The sequence below is a fragment of the Xiphophorus maculatus genome, chromosome 7 (assembly GCF_002775205.1).
Source record: "Xiphophorus maculatus strain JP 163 A chromosome 7, X_maculatus-5.0-male, whole genome shotgun sequence".
NCBI lineage: Eukaryota > Metazoa > Chordata > Actinopteri > Cyprinodontiformes > Poeciliidae > Xiphophorus > Xiphophorus maculatus.
In genome coordinates, this window is record NC_036449.1 from 23655629 (window position 1) to 23676959 (window position 21331).

The 21331-nt window shown below is 36.8% G+C and overlaps 1 protein-coding gene across 2 annotated transcripts in view; it reads right to left on the reverse strand.

Annotated features, from left to right (window-relative positions):
• lrp1b (LDL receptor related protein 1B) overlaps nt 1-21331 on the reverse strand; it is a 320393-nt gene that overhangs the window by 48601 nt on the left and 250461 nt on the right. For both annotated transcript variants that reach the window (XM_023337136.1, XM_023337135.1), the window contains exons 51-66: nt 20005-20124; nt 18145-18273; nt 17672-17794; nt 16102-16242; nt 15695-15882; nt 11324-11507; nt 11152-11237; nt 8034-8156; nt 5421-5602; nt 4785-4984; nt 3202-3390; nt 2934-3082; nt 2561-2654; nt 2265-2381; nt 1242-1361; nt 300-419 (exon numbers count right to left, since the gene is read on the reverse strand). In XM_023337136.1, coding sequence (XP_023192904.1) covers nt 300-419; nt 1242-1361; nt 2265-2381; nt 2561-2654; nt 2934-3082; nt 3202-3390; nt 4785-4984; nt 5421-5602; nt 8034-8156; nt 11152-11237; nt 11324-11507; nt 15695-15882; nt 16102-16242; nt 17672-17794; nt 18145-18273; nt 20005-20124 — 2265 coding nt within the window. The remainder of the gene's footprint in view (nt 1-299; nt 420-1241; nt 1362-2264; nt 2382-2560; nt 2655-2933; nt 3083-3201; nt 3391-4784; nt 4985-5420; nt 5603-8033; nt 8157-11151; nt 11238-11323; nt 11508-15694; nt 15883-16101; nt 16243-17671; nt 17795-18144; nt 18274-20004; nt 20125-21331) is intronic.

Genomic DNA, 21331 nt, shown 5'->3' on the forward strand with positions numbered 1-21331 from the left:
CCAAAACATTGTGTGATTTTATAATTGAGAGATTGTACCACTGCTTCTTTAGTAACTACACAGTTAAGAGTTGTATCGAAATTGTTAATTTGTGTTGTTAACTGGCAAGAACATCTTTGACAATGCTAGCAGGTGGCCTTGAAGGCATCTAGATTCAGCTGAGAGTCGGACCAGAGGAACAAGTAACATGACTGAGTCACTCTGAGTCAGACCAGAATAAATTCAAGGGTAAAATTAATCACAATCTAAGCAGATTCATATGAGTGTTCTTTCTGGGAAACTAATGTCACATAACTCACCACAGTTAGCCTCATCTGACCCGTCTGCACAGTCAGGGTCCTCATCACAAACCCAAAGCTTGGAGATGCAGTGCATTGATGCCTTACACTGGAACTGGTCAGGGGAGCAGGTGCTTTCAGCTGTATTCAGAAAGAGAAGAGCAACATCTTTCATCATTCAGGATGAATTTTTTTCTCCGTAGAAAGACCTGACTCATCATGGAATGCTACCACGATGCAAGACACAGTGAGGAAGCAAATTATGCCTCACGAACATCTTCTTTGCCCTCATTTTTCATGCTATATTACAACAAGGTAGGAGCAGCTTCTTTTTTATATAACGTGACATTGTTTCAAATAGCATTTTAATTTGAATGGCGAAGTGTTCATTACAAAAGTGCATTCAAAAACACATCCAATCATGCTGGTAGTTTAAGCAGGGCAGAAGTAATTAGCTTCACTTTAATTAAAGTCTTTTTTCTCCTCCTGACTTTCTCGCAATCTCCTTCCCTCGCTCTCACCCCTTCTGTAATCATCGGAAAGACAAACGCATCCGGCGAAAAGTCTTGAATAGGGTGTGATATTCTGATGAGTTACATCACTGCAGACAAAATCTGCTCTTATCCTCTATGCGATTCAATTTCTAATCCCTTTTCACAAGAGCAGGCCATAACACAAGCTGTCTCCAGAATGCCTAATGAGGACTACATAATCTTAATGGTGTGTTGTATGCAGTTCAAGTACAGGCATGAAATAAAGGTTTTTTTAAAAAAAATGCTAAATTAGGATGCTTATTTTATGATCTGTAACAATTTAAAATATACATACATCAAAACGTTGTGCACTATATATATTATTTTTAGTTTTTTTGAAGTGCTTGCACAAACATATCCAATTCTTCTTATTGCAATGCATTATTAATAGCTACTTCAGACAATAAAAAGTAATGTTGCAAACTCTCACGGCAGTCTGTCTCATCCTCTCCGTCACCACAGTCGTCCTGACCGTTGCAGCGCAGGTTTAGAGGGATACATTTCTGTTTTCTGGTGCACTTGAACTGGCCTGACAGGCAGATGTATGTCTCTAGGAGGAAAAACGGTAAGCGGGAGAGCAACATCAAACAAAACGAAAAAACACCATAAATACATGTATCACTACACTAAATACTTAATGTAAGAAAAGTAAGGCAGAAATATTTTAAAAAGCTCTGAATATGCTTCTAATTACTTTGCAATTCTGACTAAAACCTGACAATATGTAAATGAGTTGGGTTAGGATCTGTAAGAATAAGATTAGAAGAAAAATAAGAAAATAGTGGAATATGATTAATGTTGGATTTTCATGATTTCTGCCATTGCACAGCACTGGTGATCCGGAGAACGGTCGGTGCATCTTGTAGGAGTGGTCTACATATTAGTTCAAATCGTTCATCAACTGAGATCATTTATTCTGGGCCTGTTCATATCCACCTACGAGGCATCCTGTTATTTTCCCTATTTGCCCATTATATTTACCCATGGTGAGTCTGGGGCAATGCTTGTACTCTGCTCAATTTATGTCCAAGTATTTTTTTCAGTAAACCTCTTACTATTTGCTCTTCTGTCAGTTTATCTTTCATCATGCAGCTTTGGATTTGCCATTAAGCCTCTTTAACTTCCTTCAGAGTCTAACTTCTAATATGACACCCATAGAAAAACCACAAAATGACTAAATGCATGTTTACTTTCAATCCTGTTCACGTTTGTTACCAGTGAGCCTCTTAACTTGGAACTTATATTATTTGTAATAAGAGGAAGTGTGTTTCTGTAAGTATGAATCTTTAGGTTACTATTCTATAATCAACTAGTTATTTGTTTTTATAATCAATCACATTAAGTCCCAATAAAACACACTTATGTTTGTGCTTTTACATCAACAAAAAGTGTGAAAAAGTGAATGACATGAATATTTTTTCAGGTACTCCAGCAGAGTAAACTATCCACTTACCACAGTTAGCCTCATCCGTGTTGTCACCGCAGTCATTCTCTCCGTCACAGATGAAGGGAGGAAGAGCACAAAGGCCTGTACCACACTGAAAACGCCCAGGCTGACATTTGAATTCCGCTGTTTAAAATTAAGCGTAACCCAGTGTGCAATTAAAAATAAAAATGGCACATATATTATAAAAGAGGTCAAAGCTCTGACTAACAGGTAACCAAAACAAGAAAATAGAGAGAAAAAAACCAACATGTTTTTGCCCCAGATTTTGTTTTTATGGTTTACAACTACAACATTACACTTACGGCAATCAGGGGGTTCGTCTGAGCCATCCCCACAGTCATCCACCGTGTCACACTTCCACCAGAAAGGGATGCACTCATCTGTCCCACAGCGAAACTATGTTGGAATAAAAGAGACAAAAAAGAAGAGGAGTGGGTGAACACAATTTGAAGTCAACATGCATTCTCGACTGCCTGGTTAGACTTCTACGTTCTTCAAAGCCAGAGTTAAAATCAATACCCAAACATTTCCTTCACCCTTCATGTCAGAAAAAAAAGCCCATGAAAGTGAAGCAATTTGCCTTCAGGTGGAACAGTGCTGATCAGAACAGAGGAGCAAACAACATGATCACAGCAGGTGTAGACATGGTGGGGAAGGAGGAAGAAAGCAGCTGACCTGACTGGAGGTGCAGTTGGAGAGGCAGGTTTTGTTGTCGGCAGCAAGGTAAAAGTTTGTGGGACAGGCACATTTGTGTTCCCCACCAGGGGAAAGAAGACATAAATGGCTGCATCCACCATTTGCAATCTGGCACTGGTGCTTGGGCACTGGACAGCAAAATACAAATACAAGACAGCTCAAACAGTCTGACATCAGGCATGTTTTTCTTCCAGCTGAAAAAAACAACAACTAAGGAACAAACATGAGAGTTTGATGCACTATTTACCTTCAGGCTGCCGAAGTGAGTGGTAGACCTTGATTGATTTGATGGCTTGCCAGGAGTTGAGGAGCTCAATCGCTTGAGTGCCTGTAGTCTTGTGAGCACGTCGGAGTGATTTGGACTTCCCATCAGTCCAATACACAAAGTCCTCAAACAAAGTCAGTGCCATTACTCCTTGGATGTGGTCATAGGACACTAAAAAAGGAAGTCATATGTTAAGTTCTCTATCTGAACAGGGTTAATATCATCCAAAATCCCTTGGAGATTAAAGCAGTTCAACAGATTTAATAATAGATCTGTCATGATTTTCAAAATAGAGTTTTTAGATAGTTAAATAATATTTTTTGATATTTTAAATGATAATAAAATACAGTGCCTTTCACATTTCAGAATGTTACAACCACAATATTCATTAGTTTTATGTGACAGATCAATGCAAAATAGTGAAGAGGAAATTTTACATGGTTTCCAAAATTGTCTAGAACCACTTCTGCATCAGATTTGCACTTTTAGAGTTAGTAATTTTTACTCAGTGTTTCTCTTCAAATGAGTTCATAGTAAGAAATGGATGGAAAGTATCTTCAAACATCAACTTTTAAATCTCGTCAAAGGTTATCAATTGGATTCAAGTCTAAATTTTGACTAGGTCATTGTGACTCAATGCTTATTATTTGATCTACACCAACAATCTCAACTCCATTTCTTAAGAGCTACAATCCCACAACTTTTAGATGCAGTCAACCTCCAACACACCTGACTCAGATTATCTTAAAATTACCTCGTCACCATTTCATGGAGTTCTGCAGCGGCCTAGTAAGAAGCATTTGATTTAGGTGTTAGAGAAAGGATGAATGTAAAAATGCAACAACAGATGTTTAGAACTGGAGTTTTTTAGTTTCCTAATCTAAACCATCCCATTGTTCCTCTAGCTGTAAAGAACATCTTTTGGCTGTTTGTGTGATTAAACCAGTTCTTCCTAAGTCTGTCCATTTAGGAAAATGGGCATTTCTTGTTTTCTCGCAGTTGTGCCTGTTCAGATATTTTCTCATTTTCTAATCACAAGTTGATGGTAAGCTGTAAGAATGTCCAAACTTAACCATTTGTAGTCTTTATCCCTGGCCTAAATAGTGTGTTGATTGTTCTTTGTAATTGCAATTGGATGTTGTCTAACAAAAGCTTGCAAGCTTCACAAAACAGTTGAATTTACACTGAGATTAATTACACCCAGACTATGACTTTAGAAAGCAATTGGATTTATTAAGAGGTATAGAAGCAAAGGAGCCTGGATAGAAACACCACACTTTTCAGAATATTATCCATTAAAACGTGAAAAATTATTAAAATTACACATCATTTTACTTTCACTTCATAGTTTTGAATTGGTCTATCAGAATAATTCCTAAGAAAATACATTAAAGTTTGTAGTTGCAACATGATAAAATGTAAAAAAACAAAACACTGCATATGAATCACCATCACTGCCATACTCAGTGGTAAAACATCAAGGTGAACTCCCTTTAATTTGTCTAAACTTAATTTTAAAATTTAAAATGTGCAACATATGTTATCACACCAATTTTTTTTCTCACCTTTGCGTCTCTGGGTGCCATCCATGTTGGCAAACAGAATGTGGTTGTCGTCTGCCCAGTAAAGCCTCTTGTTGGTATAATCAATAGTGAGAGCAGTGGGGCTATAGATCTCTGTGTCAATAATAACCATTTGCCCACGGCCATCCATGCCTATACGTCCAATCTGAGAGGGCTCACAGCAGTCTACCCAGAACACATACCTAGTCACAAATATTGCAGAATTGAGAAAAGCTGCATGTCACTGTAGGCAACATTAAAATGGAGTACTGTTCAAAATAACAAGGTGATAAAACATACGAGTCAGATAAATCAGTGGAGGTAAAAATTAACAATGTGAGTATACATGCTAGTAAAAAAAACCAAAATGCTGAAAATAATAACAAATGCCTAAAGTTTACCGACTCTACATTAACATGTTAAATAAAAAAGGAAATTCTCATTTCCACAGATTATGTATGTAACCACCAACTAAATAGATATTAGACATAAAACTATGACTTATTTGCATACTTTCAAAAAATAGTATGCATTTGTAAAAAAACTTGCTTTAAGAACCATTCAAAAATCAGTAATTTTTAAGAATAAAGTCCAGTTGTAAGCTATTGTAAACTCTTTAATTAGTTTTAATATTCTCACCCTGTCTGGGGATCCAGAGCAAGATCTGTGGGGTTCTTGAGACCAGAACTGATCAGGATAGTCGGGTAGAGGCCGTTCGCTTTTGACACTTCTAGTGTTTTCTTCTCTGCATCACACCAGTACAGATTTTTTCCAATCCAATCCACTGCTAAAGCACTAGGCACTGCTGTCCTGTGGACAATCTGTTAAAAAAGAAATTAAAAAAGTTTGGTGAAAGTAGTTTGAAACACTAAAAAACATTTAAATGATAAGCTATGTTCAGCAAAATACTTTTTTTCTACTGCATTTTGGGCTCTCTTAACTTTTCAAACGGAATGGTTTTGAGAGGCTGTCATGTGCTGCCATGGTAACTGCTAAACATGAGCCTTGTGCATGACAAAAAGGTTGTTGAGAATACTGCAGGGTGATGTAATGACCTAAGGCTGCAGACCAAAAGCCTCAGCTTTATTTTAATGTGCATTTGCATACAGAACACTGTCAGAGATAAAAACCTGCTTCTAACGCTAGTTTGTGAAGAAAAGGTCAACCCTTCAAATATATTTACAAAGAAATGTGTTACGAAGCACGAGGGGTGTAGAGGTAGAGCGGTCGCCCCATATACAGAGGCTATTAGTCTCAATGCAGCAGTCTGGGGTTTGATTCCCAACCCTAAGACTTTTGCTGTATGTCGTCCCCCCCTTCTCTATGTCCTAACTAGTCTACTTCAAATAAAGGCTCCCAGGACTACTAAACCTTTTTAAAAACAGTAGATATTTGTTCAGGATTAGGATCGTTTTTGTTGAAAATGCTATTTTCGCAAAGCAGAAGGAGTTCACCTAAAGTCATTACTTGATTAATCTCATGGGGAGCAGAAGGGAGCAGTTTAATAAGGTCAAGCAGCAATGAGTGATGACTTTAAAATTAGACTCTACAATCAAAAGTCTTCCCAGCTGCAGTGAAGAAAATAGGTTTTGAACACATGAAAGATTTTCTCAGTAAAAGAAAAAATGGTGGTGGTCAGAGGGGTCCGGTTGTATGGTAACCTCGTTCCTGTCAGTCTGCCCCAGGGTAGCTATGGCTACAACGTAGCTTACCACAATTGGTGTGTGAATAAGTGCACGAATAGGCAAAAGACTAAATGTAGTCTAAAGTACAGTGGGGTCCTTTGGACTACATAAACACATTAAATTAATGCTTTAAATTCCCGGCTCTATTTTTTACGTAAAGACCATTCTACTTGTAGTAATCTAGGTTATCACTTTCTATTGTTCAGAATAACTGCTCCAGAAAAAAATAGGAAAATGTCAACATTTGAATATGACTTTTCAAAAAATAAATATGAAAAAGGATGTTGAGTGATCTGCATGTAAAAAGCCATTTCAACGAAAAGATAATAAGACCTTCAGAATACCTGCTTATGACCTCGTCACAATGTTAAAAAACAAAATGACAAAAAAAGAAGGGTATTTGCAGGGGTTTGTGAGATCCTTTGGCATACCTTGGGCTCTCCAGGAAGCATAAAGTATGAGAGTTGAAGACACTGTTTTTAGCATGCACCAACCTTCTTTAGCAAGGTCATGTTAGTTAATCATTGTGGCAGCATATCAAGGTCCTGTGTGGAGCATGAAGAAGTGTGGTGGCAGTTAAATATGAGCATATTTATAAACCAATTTACTTCATGGCAACTAATGCCACAAAAAGAATTGCATGTCAGCAAAAATCTTTATTTACCTTTAGAAACACAACTCTGGAGCAAAATGATTATTTGAAAATGGAAATCATGGATGAACAGAGGTGACGTTTATATAGCTAAATGGAAAAAAAAAATAAATTATATGGCTGAAATAATGCGCTGAAGTCCAAGAAAAAATGAAAAGAAAAATGTCCACTAACTATTTTTCTAATTATATACCACTATAATCTTCTTTGCAAATAAAATTCATACATCTTTTATATTTCATGCTTTTCTTCATATAGCAAACCTGTGCGAGTGGCTGTTCATGCTAGTAACTCTTTAATTAACCCGATGTCATAAGTTCATGGATCTGTGTTTCAGACAGTTTGCTAAGTGGTGTCAGTGGCTCAAGCTGAAAACTCTGGATGTAAGAGAGCTAAATAAGCCTATTGCTCAGCACACAAAAGCTAATGAGATGTGGCACGGGAACCCAGAAAGTGTTATCCTAATGTCCCATCAGCTCCTCTATCTGGGTTTCGATCCCCCGACCTTACCCAACCTGGTGACAACACCTGAGAGCGCATTTGTAACACGATGCTTGCCACATTCATCTGACAGCCATTAGTTATCTTTGCAGGCACTCTATCTGAGCTATTAAGCAAGCAAGAAGCTCTTTCCTGAAGCAATAAAAAAAAATCTATGATGTCGAAAGTGTAAAATATAAAAGACACCTATCTTTAGCTGAGCGGTGATAATGAGCTACTTCAACCACGTGTTGTTCAAAAGCAGAAAATGTTTTTAAACTGCAAAATCTGATAATTAGACTGAGCAAAAACAGAGCTGAGATAGGTGGGTAAAAATTGAAGTGGGAGTAGGAACAGGAAATGCAGCGATGCATCTCCAAAATGAAACAAGCAACATATGGTAGTCAGTCACAGCAGCATTATCTCATCAGTTACCTTAAGGTCGCTCCCATTTAGGCGCATTCTGTTGATCTTTCGACCACTCGGCCTGGTTGAATCCACCCAGTAGATGAATTCCTTTTTGTAGTCAAAATCTAGGTGGATGATGTTATAGAGGCCCTAAGAAATAGAAAACACACTTTGCATGTTAAAGTATATGAATATTTATCTGAATTAAAATGGGTGAAGCTAAGTTCCCTGTGGGGGGGTGAAAGCATTAGGCTCTCACTCTAACTGCCACCATAAATACACAACATTTGGTAATTAAACAGAAACACATTTATTTTCATCTCAACCAAAAGGTGATTTCAATTTGCATTGCTAAAAAGTAAAAAAAAAGAAAAAAAAGATTCATGTTCTTTTTATATGTGATATGTTTTGTGCAGCACAGGCAATATTGATTTTGGTGGATATCCCATAGCTCTTGAGGCTTTCAGTAATACAAGCAATTTTAAAATTGACTGGAGAGCAAGCTGAAGTCCGATCAAAGGAGCAGAGTGAGGTACCTTTCTTCAATGTTTAGCTCATAGGAGCCCGCTGTCAATCAGACAGTGCCGCACACCAAACAAATGCCCCTCCACCCCTGCTGTCTCACACTGTAGGAGCCTTGAACACATGTCAGACAATCTGACAGGTGCAATGAAATGTCTTCATCAGATCATCAACACTTTCATAGACAGGTCCCAAAAGGTCCTGAGGGAACATTTCTGTACTCCACGTATCTGTTACAGAGATGAAATCCACCTTTCTCTTGTACTTCTAAAATTGAACGGTATATTTTATTAATCTACCTGGAGGATAGCATGAAGAGGGATTGAGACCCTTTAACTGAGCTTCAATATAAAAAGAAAACAAGAAAAACTAAAGTATTTGTTTTCTATTTTTATCTCATTAAAATTATGCTGCAGGTCAGATAATTTGATTAAACACCTTCACATTTCATCACCTAACAACCAAAACCTTCAAGTGAAAGTGTAATTATACAAAGTTTTGAAAATGAGCTAATCTCTTCTTGAGTCTGTTCTAAACAGCTGACCTATGCCTGCTGTAGAAATGCATCCTCAAGATCTTTCTTACCCAGGCTGATAGTTTAGGTGGACAGCCATGTTATAGTAGGTTTGAAGTTGTTTTAAATTTTCTGAACAAGGCTTGAATTGAGCACTGTGAGACTTCCAAAGCTCAGCTTATTATTTTAAAACTGAACCCTTCTTTGAACCTATACACAACAATACCTGTCTAGTGTTTCAGATCAGCTATATTTATAATGACAGAAAAACACATACAGCTGGGTTCTCTTCACTAATGTCTTTAAAACATTCCAATTAATATAATTTTTTTTTTTTGGTATTTTCATTGCTCTTATCAACTTATTTTCGTGACTCTTGTTATTCAGAACCAAGTGAAAGTGCTACATGAATAAAATTGACACTGGATTTTGTTAAAGTGTACCAGACCACTAGATGTTCTTAGAAAATGACAAAAACATGAAATAGTTGAAAACTTATGAATACATTTTCAACAATTTACAATACATTCATAGAAAAAAACCTGCAACATTTCAATACTGAACTTTATTGCCCAACCCAAACCCTGAAGCTGCATGATCATTCAATGTGATTTCATATTATTTCATTACATATTATTTTTCACATAAATATCTCTTTCTTCAAAATGTATGTGAAAGCAATTATTAATCTGTATGAAAGGTAATGTCCTTTCATATATACAGTACAGACCAAAAGTTTGGACACACCTTTCTAATTCAATAGGTTTTCTTTATTTTCATGACTATTTATAAGGCAAGAAATCCCACTTATTAACCTGACAGGGCACACCTATGAAGTGAAAACCATTTCAGGTGACTACCTCTTGAAGCTCATCAAGAAAATGCAGAGTGTGTGCAAAGCAGTAATCACAGCAAAAGGTTGCTACTTTGAAGAAACTAGAATATAAGGGGTATTTTCAGTTGTTTTACACTTTTTTGTTTAGTGCATATTTCCACATGTGTTATTCATAGTTTTGATCCCTTTATTTTTTTGAGCAGTGTACATTAGTCAACTTAAGCATGTACAAAGTCTTAGAAAAAAGTCAGATGTCAGTGCAGTTGCACAAATACATGCAAAGAATGTTCAATGATTCTCAAATGGGAATGATCTCATTTCCTTTCTTACGGGATGGATTTTTCAAAAATCCATTTTCTTTCCCTCTTTCAGTGAAAGAGTATGCTTGTGCAACATTAGGTGAATTTATGCGGAGGCTTCTTACATACCTTTAACAGGGGAGGCCTGTTAAAAGTATGTAAGTAGTGTTAATTGAGTGTTAATTGTTTTATTCAAATTTTTAAAATACATTTTTATTTTACCTATTTGTGAAAACAGTTGGGCATGTTAACCAGTGTGAATCTCCTCTAACCTGGCAATGTACTGCCATTAAAAGAAAATCCAAAAGAACTGTACAAATGACAAAAACTGTCTGTGCAACAAATTATTGTGCTGATGTTGCACATGTCAGACAATGTTGTGACCAAAGTCTGCAGAAGTATTGTCGGTCTTGGAGCAGGGGCTGTATGTGACAGATGGGAGCTGAATTATTCAGGAGTCAAATCTGTTTCCATTGTACAGCTTCAACAGGTCTCTGTATTTCTGAGCTGCATAACTTCAAATCACAGCACATCTTACAGGGGTGTATCCAGGAAGTTTTTAATAAGCGATAAATGCGGGCCACGGATTGTCACACCAAAATAAAAACCCAGGCAAGAAACAGGGTTGTAATAAACTTTACAAAAGCACATGAATTTCCTTGAGCTAATATTAGAGTCCTGTGTGTCAAAGCTCTCACAATCATCAGATTCGTTAGTATCTGGCATATAACCTCTTCAGAAGCTGTAACCATTAAAGCAACAAGTGTAATTTATTGTACGTATAAAATCTGCATCTACAATGTTTAAAATAAAGCTTCCAATATGCAAATGCTAAAGGTCACTACAGTACAATGCCCAATACTGAATAAATACTAATATTTTTCACAATTATTCTGCCTAAGACACTCTCACAAGCTGACAGACACAGATCAAAGCTTTTTACGAACACTGTGACTTTGAATAGGTTGAGATTACCTGTTTTAAGATGGTGTAATTTGAACCATCCACACTCAGTTTGCGGATCTCATGGTGGTCTGCCATGATGAGAAAGGGCTCCTCGGCTGAAATACAGAATGCATAGCATTAAGGGACTTGTACTGTTATGTGAGATAATGCTTCAAATTGAGAAAACCACAATCAAGCTGACCTGATATAGCTTTGCATGTGTTTGGGTTGCGATCCACAGGCTCATAACCGTCCACACAGAGGCACCTGTAGGACCCATAGGTGTTGATGCAGCGCTGGCTACAAGGGAGGGTAGTGGAGCATTCATCAACATCCACACAAGTCTTCCCATCATCTTTCAGGTGGAAACCAGGCCAGCATTTACACTGATCATTAAAAAAACATGAAAAACATAAAAAAATATTGCTTGGAGATATAGAAAAATATAATGAAAACATATAAGAATGTAATGAAACTAAAAATAAGAATAACTTAAAACTATCAGCGTTTTAAGTTCTGACTTATTTCTCTATAACCTTCATGTGAAAAGAAAATAACTCTTCCTTCTATTATTTTCTGCTTTGCTATTAACAGTAATGTCTACAAATTTAGTGGCCATTTAAATCTCCTTCCTCAAGCAGTAAATAAGGTAAAGTTGACTCACCAGAATTTTTTTCCCTTTTTTATTCTTTATTGGCTTTCCCTTTCCCTTTTTTATTTAAGGTTCACTTGCAAGACAATATTCTACTCTGAAACACATTTACTCTAACACCATCCGATAAGAACAAAGCAAAGATGTTACAAAAATGTAAGTGATAAAATCGTAAAGAAGCTTGTAGTTTTAGAAAGCAAGCTAAGCTCGAAGGAAGATATATTTTTTATTTTGAAAACAAGAAAACATCTTAACACCAAATCTCAATGAGTGTTGCTTCAACATTCAAATCTTTATTGATTCAAAGTCAATCAAATGGGAAAGAGACCTTCAATCAGGCAAACTGGCACTTAAGACAAAAGAAAACTTCATAGGGACATTTTTGTTTTGTTTTCCCCTCAGGGGGAAAAAGACAACAAAACATGATAAACCATAACCTACAAGTCAACATTAAATCTGTATTACAGTATATGCCAAAAGATGTCTATTTCCCAACCATCCTGTTCCAGTAAATAATATTGAAAGAAAAAGTGTGATAAACATGTTATAGTTCTAATGCAATCAAATTTTACATCCACCTAAACTTTCTGCCCTTCCAAAAGTATTGATGTAAAACAGCCATTTTATCAAGAGGGCGTTCTCTTAACCCTCTATGGCATGACTTTTTATTTTTGTGGGGAAGAAATATTTTCCTGCATTCTTTGGGAGCTTGGTGGTCCCTAATTACATGTCAATCATAAAATCGGACTCTGACACCTCCTGGAACCAGATTTGGGTTTGTTGCCTCAGGGTAACATTGGTCTAGAACACCAAGATTGTCTACACTGATTATGAGAAATGAAATACAAATCAAACAAAAACTATATTCATAAAAGAACTATTTTTTGGACAAAAATATGTCAAAAATCATGCCCCCCAAAAAATAAAATAAAGGAGCAATGTGAGGTACAGCTATGTGGTTTGTTGCCTGAGGGCAACGCCATGCCATAGAGGGTTAAGTCACTTTAGTGAAATAAAAGGCTATTCAAATAGTTTCTTTAAATGCTTTGAAGGGAACCAAAGTGGTGGATCTATTAAACAATGACTCCCTATTATATTATGAGATTGATTATATTGGTGGAAATCTCTGGATCTGTCCTAAAATTTCTTCATGTGTGTCTGCCGGGTGGCCTGAGGCATAAATTAATTTTGCAACTGCTTCAGGTTCTCTTCTAGCCCCAGGGCCCCAGGAGAAACTGAATTTAAACAGACCAGCTACCAGTCAGTTTTAGAATTTATTTTACATTTTTTTGATCTTAACCTCCAGAGACTTGAAAAGATCAGCTCCTGTATATGTATTGCTGACATGATACAGCAATAGACCTCGAATCGAACACTGAGGTGTTCCAATCAGTACCTTTTAATAGTCCCTCTCGTTTCATGACTGGAGGATATTGATTCTCACAAACAGGAGCACCAAGGCTGTGGAATGTGAAGCCTTTTTTTGTGGAGTTTGGACTTTGTGGATACTTCCAGAAAGAAACTGAAGGGCTTTTGTGTATACATACTGAGTTGACTGCAATAAAAACAGCTGAAAAGACATGGGTTATAAGTCACATGTTACCCTATCTCTTTTGAGGAATTTTAACACAGCACATTACACAGGTGTTAAGATCTCAAAACAGTGTGTAAAATGAAAAGTGAACACATCTTCTCTTTAAGCAAGTCGCTGTTTCAGAGAATTCCAGCAAAGCAGGAAAGCTAATATACCATGTCATTAAAGGCATGACACATACACACACATGCACACATACAGCTCTGGAAAACAATTAAGAGACCACTTAAAATGATCAGTTTGTCTGATTTTACTTTTTATAGGCACATGTTTTGAGTAATATGAACATTGTTCTCTTATTATATGAACTACTTACAACTTTCCTCTGACATTCCAAGCCAAAAATTACTATTTATCTCTGGAACATGAGAAATTTTCAAATTAAAGAAAAAGATGCAGTGCTTTCAGACCTCAAATAATGCAAAAAAAAAAAAAAAAGAGTTCATATTCATTTAGAAACAACAATACTAATGTTTGAACTCAGGAAGAGTTCAGAAATCAATATTTGGTGTTATAACCATGAGGTTTTCTATGAGGTTCAGTGCAGTGGTCTCTTATACTTTTTTCCAGAGCTGTTTATACATACTGCTCTGTGGCTCAAAGACTCAATCTCACCTCAGTGACCAACTCAGTGACCAATGAGAAACCAAAAATAACTTAAGAGTGCTTGTATCAGCTGTTCTGCACCAACTGTAAATCCTCTTCTTATGCGGCGTTGTAGCCTTGATGGCCTTTCTGCTGATCTCCCTGTTCAGGCCACAAATGGATGAGCTAAAGGTTTGCATTGATGTGCTCTTTGTCCAGATCTGCCCCCGTCATGACAAGCTAGAAGCACTTTTTTTGTGCTTTCTGGCAATTTCTGAAGCAGTAAACACTAACCCGCAGAGGGACATAACAATAAAATTCAGGAATGAATGGTTAAAACTGCCACAATCTGACAACCAGGATGACCACGAAAACACTCCAGCGGTTGTGGCCATGACCTGGAGCCAGCCCTCATATCAAAATGCCACTGTTGTGCTGCCAGAAGCAGAACAACAACATGGCACAGTGAGGAAGCAAGGTGGATCAGACAGTTGTTTGCTTATCATTAACCCACCCACCTCCACCTAACGGCTTTCAAGGTTACAAAGCGAGCGTGTACATTTATGTGTGTATATATATATATATATATATATATATATATATATATATATATATATATATATATATATATATGTACACTTCAACCCATCTTTATCTGTTTAATGATGTGCAAAGTAAGGCTTGATTTATTATCAGTCATTAATCATTCATGTCCACACCACTACTGATATGAGCCCCGCATTACACCTGCTAGTGAATTAGAAATGTTGCTGCTGCAGCTCAGCACTGCAGGTCAGGGAAGTTTTTTAATTAACATTTTGCACTGTAGTGATTTAGCTGACTATTGGAATGTAAGTCACAGGTAAAATGTTGAGATATGTAATAGCTGTGCTGTGACTCATTAACTGAGCTGCCAGATTTTATATTATTAACAGATATTGACACATGATATTTGTTTCTTACCATGTTTACTTTTACTTAACTTGAGTTACGTAGTTTGTTTAAGTATAGATGTGGATAGGTAATGTATTTTCAATCAGTGTCTTGCAAAAGTATTCACACCCCTCAAACCTTTTCCTCAGACTTTTATTTGGACTTTATGTGAAGGACAGATAAACATTTGTTACATTTTCAGTTGGTGCAGTTCACTTTCATACTGCAAACGCACCAAACCCTGTTGACATGTTCACCTTCACACCTGTGGCGGCGCTGCACCAAAAACCACTGAAGGACAACATAAAAAACCTCTGATGAAGACACCGGGAGCCACTTCCTTCTTCACAAAATAAAAACAAAAAAGGAATGGTGTCAGATTTTAGTGGTTTTAAGATTTATTTTTTGTCGCTGGAAAAACAGTTGATGGCCATTTCCAAAACAAACGTAGTCATTTGGTTTGGTTGTATTTATTTTCCAGTCCGCTTGGCATTCACATGCAGTCAAACCACACAAGAAACAGTTCACTTCAGCTGAATCCAGATTTGGTTTTAGATGGACTAGAATCCCTTTTTAGTCTTCATCAGAGTTTGATTGCAGATTAGCACCTCACTAAATGAAATGGACTTTCTAGGCAAATGAACTAGAGTTCAACTAAAGCGAACTAATCAGGGCTGGTTTGAATCCACCTTTGATGAAATTTACTGAGGTTTGTCGTTGTAACATGATTAAATGTAAAACTGTTTAGGGGTGATGAATACTTTAGAAAGATATTGTCTAGCAGTGTTATAAGTTCTCTGTTAACTTACCTTGTAGCCCACAGTGAGATCCTGGCAATCCTGTGTGCACCCACTGACTCTGCGGTTCAAACATTCATTCACATTGCAGTTCCTCTCATCTGATCCATCTCCACAGTCATCTTTCCCATCACACAGATTCCCCTGAGATATGCAGCGGCCATTGGAGCACATGAAGAAGGAGCCATTACACAAGCTTCCTGAAGAGAACAAAGAAAAACTATCACAACACCCTGTGATCACCCATGAAAGCTCATAAAAGGCATTGCCCTCACATTGGATAATAGGCAATAAATTAAACTCAGAAAGTCAGAGGCCTTTTTGTTTCCTCCATATAAATCCACCAGTTTCCTTGGCGAGTGATGCTGCTGGTGACACTGATGAAGAGATTCTTACAGAGAGCCAAACAGCAGCCTTACCTGCAGCAAGACATTTGAGGTTCAGCGGCAGTTCATCTGAGTGATCGGGACAGTCCGCATAGCCGTCACACTCCCACTGAGAGCTGAGAAGACAGCGGCCGTCCCCGCAGCGAAACTCCCCAGATCCACAGGAGCGATAGACTAAAAAAAGAAAGTGAGCCACTATCTCATCAAGTTACACTCGGACATGTCAGTTTCAGAGCTTTCAGTTTGGTTGGAACCTTTTGCAGAGTTAAGTGTCAATTATGTTAAACAGATTTACAGAAGAAAGATTTGCATGACCACTGCTGATAGCATAATGAGGCACTGTCAGAGTGTAAATGGAATCAATGCTGATCAACAATTCAAGCCATCTGGAAGTATAATGGCATTCACAGCTGCAGCAGCCAACATTTCAAGAATAAACATGCGTTTCCTTGGTCAGTCATCGTAAATCAAAGCTGCAACAGAGAATTCCCTCCACATGAGGTACTCCATAACAGTATGTGCCTAAATAAAACTTGGGTGTCAGCATGTTCACAAACATTGATACCAATGTGTCTCTTGTCAATGTATCAATGTATTGATAGTATAACAAACCAGCTGCAATACACAAGAAACATGCAGTCTTCTCATTTTAGAAATCTTGAAGGAGATTTTATTGAGTCAATGCTGCCATTATTGAAAGTTGTTTTCTTTTATTTAGAACTTTAAAAAAATAAAGTTAGATCAGATCATAAACAGACTTGTAGAATTAAGACATTACTTACACAGTGCCTTTCTGACAACGTGAGGTAAAGACTAAAGGATTAATGAGAAACAAGACACTATGTACCAGTCTAAATAAATTCAAGAAGCGAGGAAATAGTGTTTTTTTTCCTATTAGATGTTGAATTATGTTTCTGTAATATGAACGTTTATGGAAAGATTATTTGCAACTTTCTACTTTACATTAGGTTTATTTCTGTGTTATTTTTTTATATTTACATAATGAAGCGAGTGACCTTTCCAAATACTGATTTTAATATTTCAGCTTACAAAATAAAGTGAAGAGATTTCTCTCGAGTATCTTAGAATTTTTTGTGTACTTTTTGTTAATTGGATGTGACTGGTCAGACACTACTTAGAGTATTTCATCAATGGAATGTGTATATGGAGATATGTGACTAAAACATTACATTGGGTTTACTTATTCTGTTGTAGCTTCTGGGTTTGGCCTATTATTCTGCTTTTTTCACCTGTTCCAGGTATATAAGTGCAAAGTTTGTTTAATTTGTTTTTCTTGTTAAATGAAATAACAGCATGAAAACTGATTTTTGTTTCATCTGTCAAAAACATTACATGCAATGATGGATTATATACACTGTAAATAACAGAAAGGACTATTTTCTAACTAAATGAAAAACTAAAAGTTGTGGGTGAAAGGTCAGATTTAGACGTTTCTGAATACTACATGCATTGTTATATTCAGAAATCTGTCCACCATTGCTGTTTAATAGCTCAGCCTGCAGAATGCAATTTTCAAAAGAACCATTTTCATTTATCACTGTTAAATATGAAGAGCATGAGAGACCAAGATAAATCTACTTGCCACATTCCACGGACTCATCAGATCCATCTCCACAGTCGTTATCATGGTCACAGACGAATCGCTGGGGGATGCACGCTTTGTTGTGGCATCGAAACGAGTTGTCATCACATGTGTTGTTTGGTGCTGATGGTCGAAAAAAGAACATTCAGTCTCTAATGAATGGATAAACCTTTTCTTCCCTGCTATGGTACAGGGTATGTCTACAAATTAGTGTTTTGCCTTTTATGCTTTTTCTAATTGTTGTTCCCCTGCTAAGGGGGTTTGAGTCAAAGAAGAAATAACTCTGGTTATGCCACTAAGTGATGGCTGTATTTGTGTAGAAGCCTCTAATTATCCAATTACCCACTAATTCTCTCTGTATGCATCCTTTTTGCACTGTGGCTTAAAATTAGTTGGGCCTTTTCTTTAATCTTTAAATAATGAAATGTCATAAAAATAATAATATTGTATTGAACTAAAAGGGGCAACCTCACCACAGCCAGCTGGAGAGAGTTCGTCACTTCCATCAGGACAGTCCCTCTCACCATCACAAAGCCAGCGTTTGGGAACACAGGCATATGATCCAGGACAGCTGAATAACCCTGGAGCACAAGTTACTGTGCCTGAGAAGAAAACAAGATCACATCATCTACTTCTAAAAACCAAAAGACCTGATTCTTCAAAGAAAAGAAACCTGTTTATTTATTAGCACTTCTGGTAAACACTTACAGAAAGATTAAACATGTACAGAAGTTTTATTGCTTTACTTTATCCTTACACAAAAAATGTAAAAATAATAATCTCACAAAACCAAGTTTTTATCTTAGAACACTTAGTACATGTATGAAAATTCCCAAGTTAGAGAGAAATTGTTTCCAACAAAATCACATGCTGCAAAATTACTATTGCCCTTGCTGTTAAAACAACACTTAGTCTATAGAAATTGGCCTCTTTTTCATGTCATATTTATACAGTGGGGAAACAAAAATTGTGGATTACTAGTAATATAATTCTTATAGAAACTTCAAAAATAAACGTGGCAGTAGGATTATTTTTTGGTTGAACTAATTGATAAATGTACAGAGATTAATAATTGCAATTTTCTAAATTTAAATAGTACTACTGCAATAACATATACAGTATACACTGTACAGTACAGACCAAAAGTTTGGACACACCTTTTAATTCAATGAGTTTCCTTTATTTTCATGACTATTGACATTGTAGATTCACACTGAAGGCATCAAAACTATGAATAACACATGTGGAAATATGCACTAAACAAAAAAGTGTAAAACAACTGAAAATACCCCTTATATTCTAGTTTCTTCAAAGTAGCAACCTTTTGCTGTGATTACTGCTTTGCACACACTCTGCATTTTCTTGATGAGCTTCAAGAGGTAGTCACCTGAAATGGTTTTCACTTCATAGGTGTGCCCTGTCAGGTTAATAAGTGGGATTTCTTGCCTTATAAATAGTCATAAAAATAAAGAAAACCCATTGAATTAGAAGGTGTGTCCAAACTTTTGGTCTGTACTATATATTAAAGCTTTTTAAACATTTTTCACTGAGAAGGAGGGGCAATGCACATGGCCAGCACTGCTTAACTTAATGATGGTGTTTTTAAACTTTTTACATTCCTTAAAAATACAACTAGTTGCATACATTTGCAAAACAGATGATATACTATATACTAAATGTTTTTTACTTACAGTATATTCTCCTATGAACCAACTGTAATTTTCTCGGTGCAGCAGTTCTTTGTTTAGTGCCAACAACATACTGCATGTGCTTTATGAATAATAATTATTTAGCGAATTCTGCACATCAGCAATATTAACCCCTCTTTCTTAGCACTGCCCTTAAAGGCAAATACTGACAGGGAGAAAAATTAGCTGCCCTGAGAAACAAAGGTAAATACTGCAGTTCAATTAGGCATGTGTGCCTACAATGCCCATCATGCTTCTGACAAGAATTGTGCTTTTGGAGACCTCTGGACCATTTCATTAATATTTTCATGACACTCCATTACATTGAAATTACACCACCAATGTTCGCAGTGGTTTCTGACTCTTTATCATGGCTGGTTTTGTTTTATTGTAGAATTCATTACACATACATCTCATTTGCCCACTGAAATAGCTATGCCTCTTGGGTCCTGGTGATGAAAAATCTATTTGCCTCAGTGCTCACTCGAATTATCAGAAATGCCTGCGGTCTCATTTGTTGCCTCATTAAGACCGTCTCATTTCCAGTTCTGCCTCTGGAATGCATGAAGCTGCAACAAGCAACATGGCAGATGTGACCTTTTATGCTAATAGCAGAGCCCTCATGACATCTGAAAGGGCACTAACCGCAGATCTGCACACTCTCGTCGAGTCCGTCCTCGCAGTCGTTCTCCCCATCGCACAGCCACTGTTTGGCAATGCACTTGTTCTTGGAGCAAGCGAACTGGTTCCACAGGCAGGATGAGTCTGCGGAAGGTAGTGGAAGAAAATTCAGCACCATAAATCAAAGTGAAAAGGAAACAAAAACGGCTGCACAATAACCGGCAGAAGGGGAAAATACTTTTGATAAAAACACAACAAGTGGGCTGGCTCTCATTTGCTGCTTAGTTTTATTGTTTGGCGCTAAAGATTTTATTATTAGTAGCAGCCGTTATCCAAAGAATTGCAAATGAAAGTTTTATTTCACTGTCTTCCAACTAAGAAATATTGGTGTTTATTGTGCTGGGAAAAGAAACAGTTAAACAAAGTAGTTCCTTGAGTCTGCTAATTTTATCACATTTGTATTACAAAACAAACTTAAACATATTTTTTCCTGGAAAACTAAATTTCAGTGTTATTTTAGTTTATGGAATTACATATTGCTCTATATTGGTAAAAATTGCTTTGTTTTGACAGTGTGGCATGTATTTCTATTCAACACTTTTACTCTGACGCTCTAAGCAAACTTCAGTTCAACCAAGTTGCCGTTTTAATAAGTGATAGAAAAAAATAAAGAAGGTGTTCTGATCAGATGAGATCGATAGTTCACATCACTGTGAGTACACAGTTCCTACTGTGAAACATGGTGGTGGCATTTATGCTGTGGTGAGTTTTTTTCCTCTTGAAAATTGCTAATTGGAGATATTTTGTGAAAAAAGGACAACTTTTCCATATCTGTTGATGGAGATATATCCCAAATAACTTGCAGCTGTTATTACCACAAAAAGTTACTGTATCAACTAACTCATACAGGAGGCTGAAGGGAAATATTATTTGTTCTTTAAAACCAAACAATCAGATTTCTTTCACTACATAATTTCTTCCAAGTTATCATGAAAATCCACTAAAATACCATGAAGTTATGAGAAAATGTGGTAAAAGTTGAAGGGACTGAATACCTCTGTAAGGCATAGAAATTGAATAGTTCATCCACATCCGTGTTGGTTTAGTTGAATGTTCTCATTTATTTTTGACAGGAAGGAGCTGAATGTCGTCTAAGAGAACACTCTGCTGATTGCTGTATAATGGCCATTGTGTGAAACTTGGATATACGGTATTCATGAGCAGCGCTGAATTTGTGTCACCGAACCTCGTACTTTCCCTGGGGAGTTGCTCTGTGGTCTCATTCTCTCAGATGTCAGGCTGGGCTAAGTCTGCCAAAGCTTTGATAAGATGTTGAGAGAAGGAAAGGGGG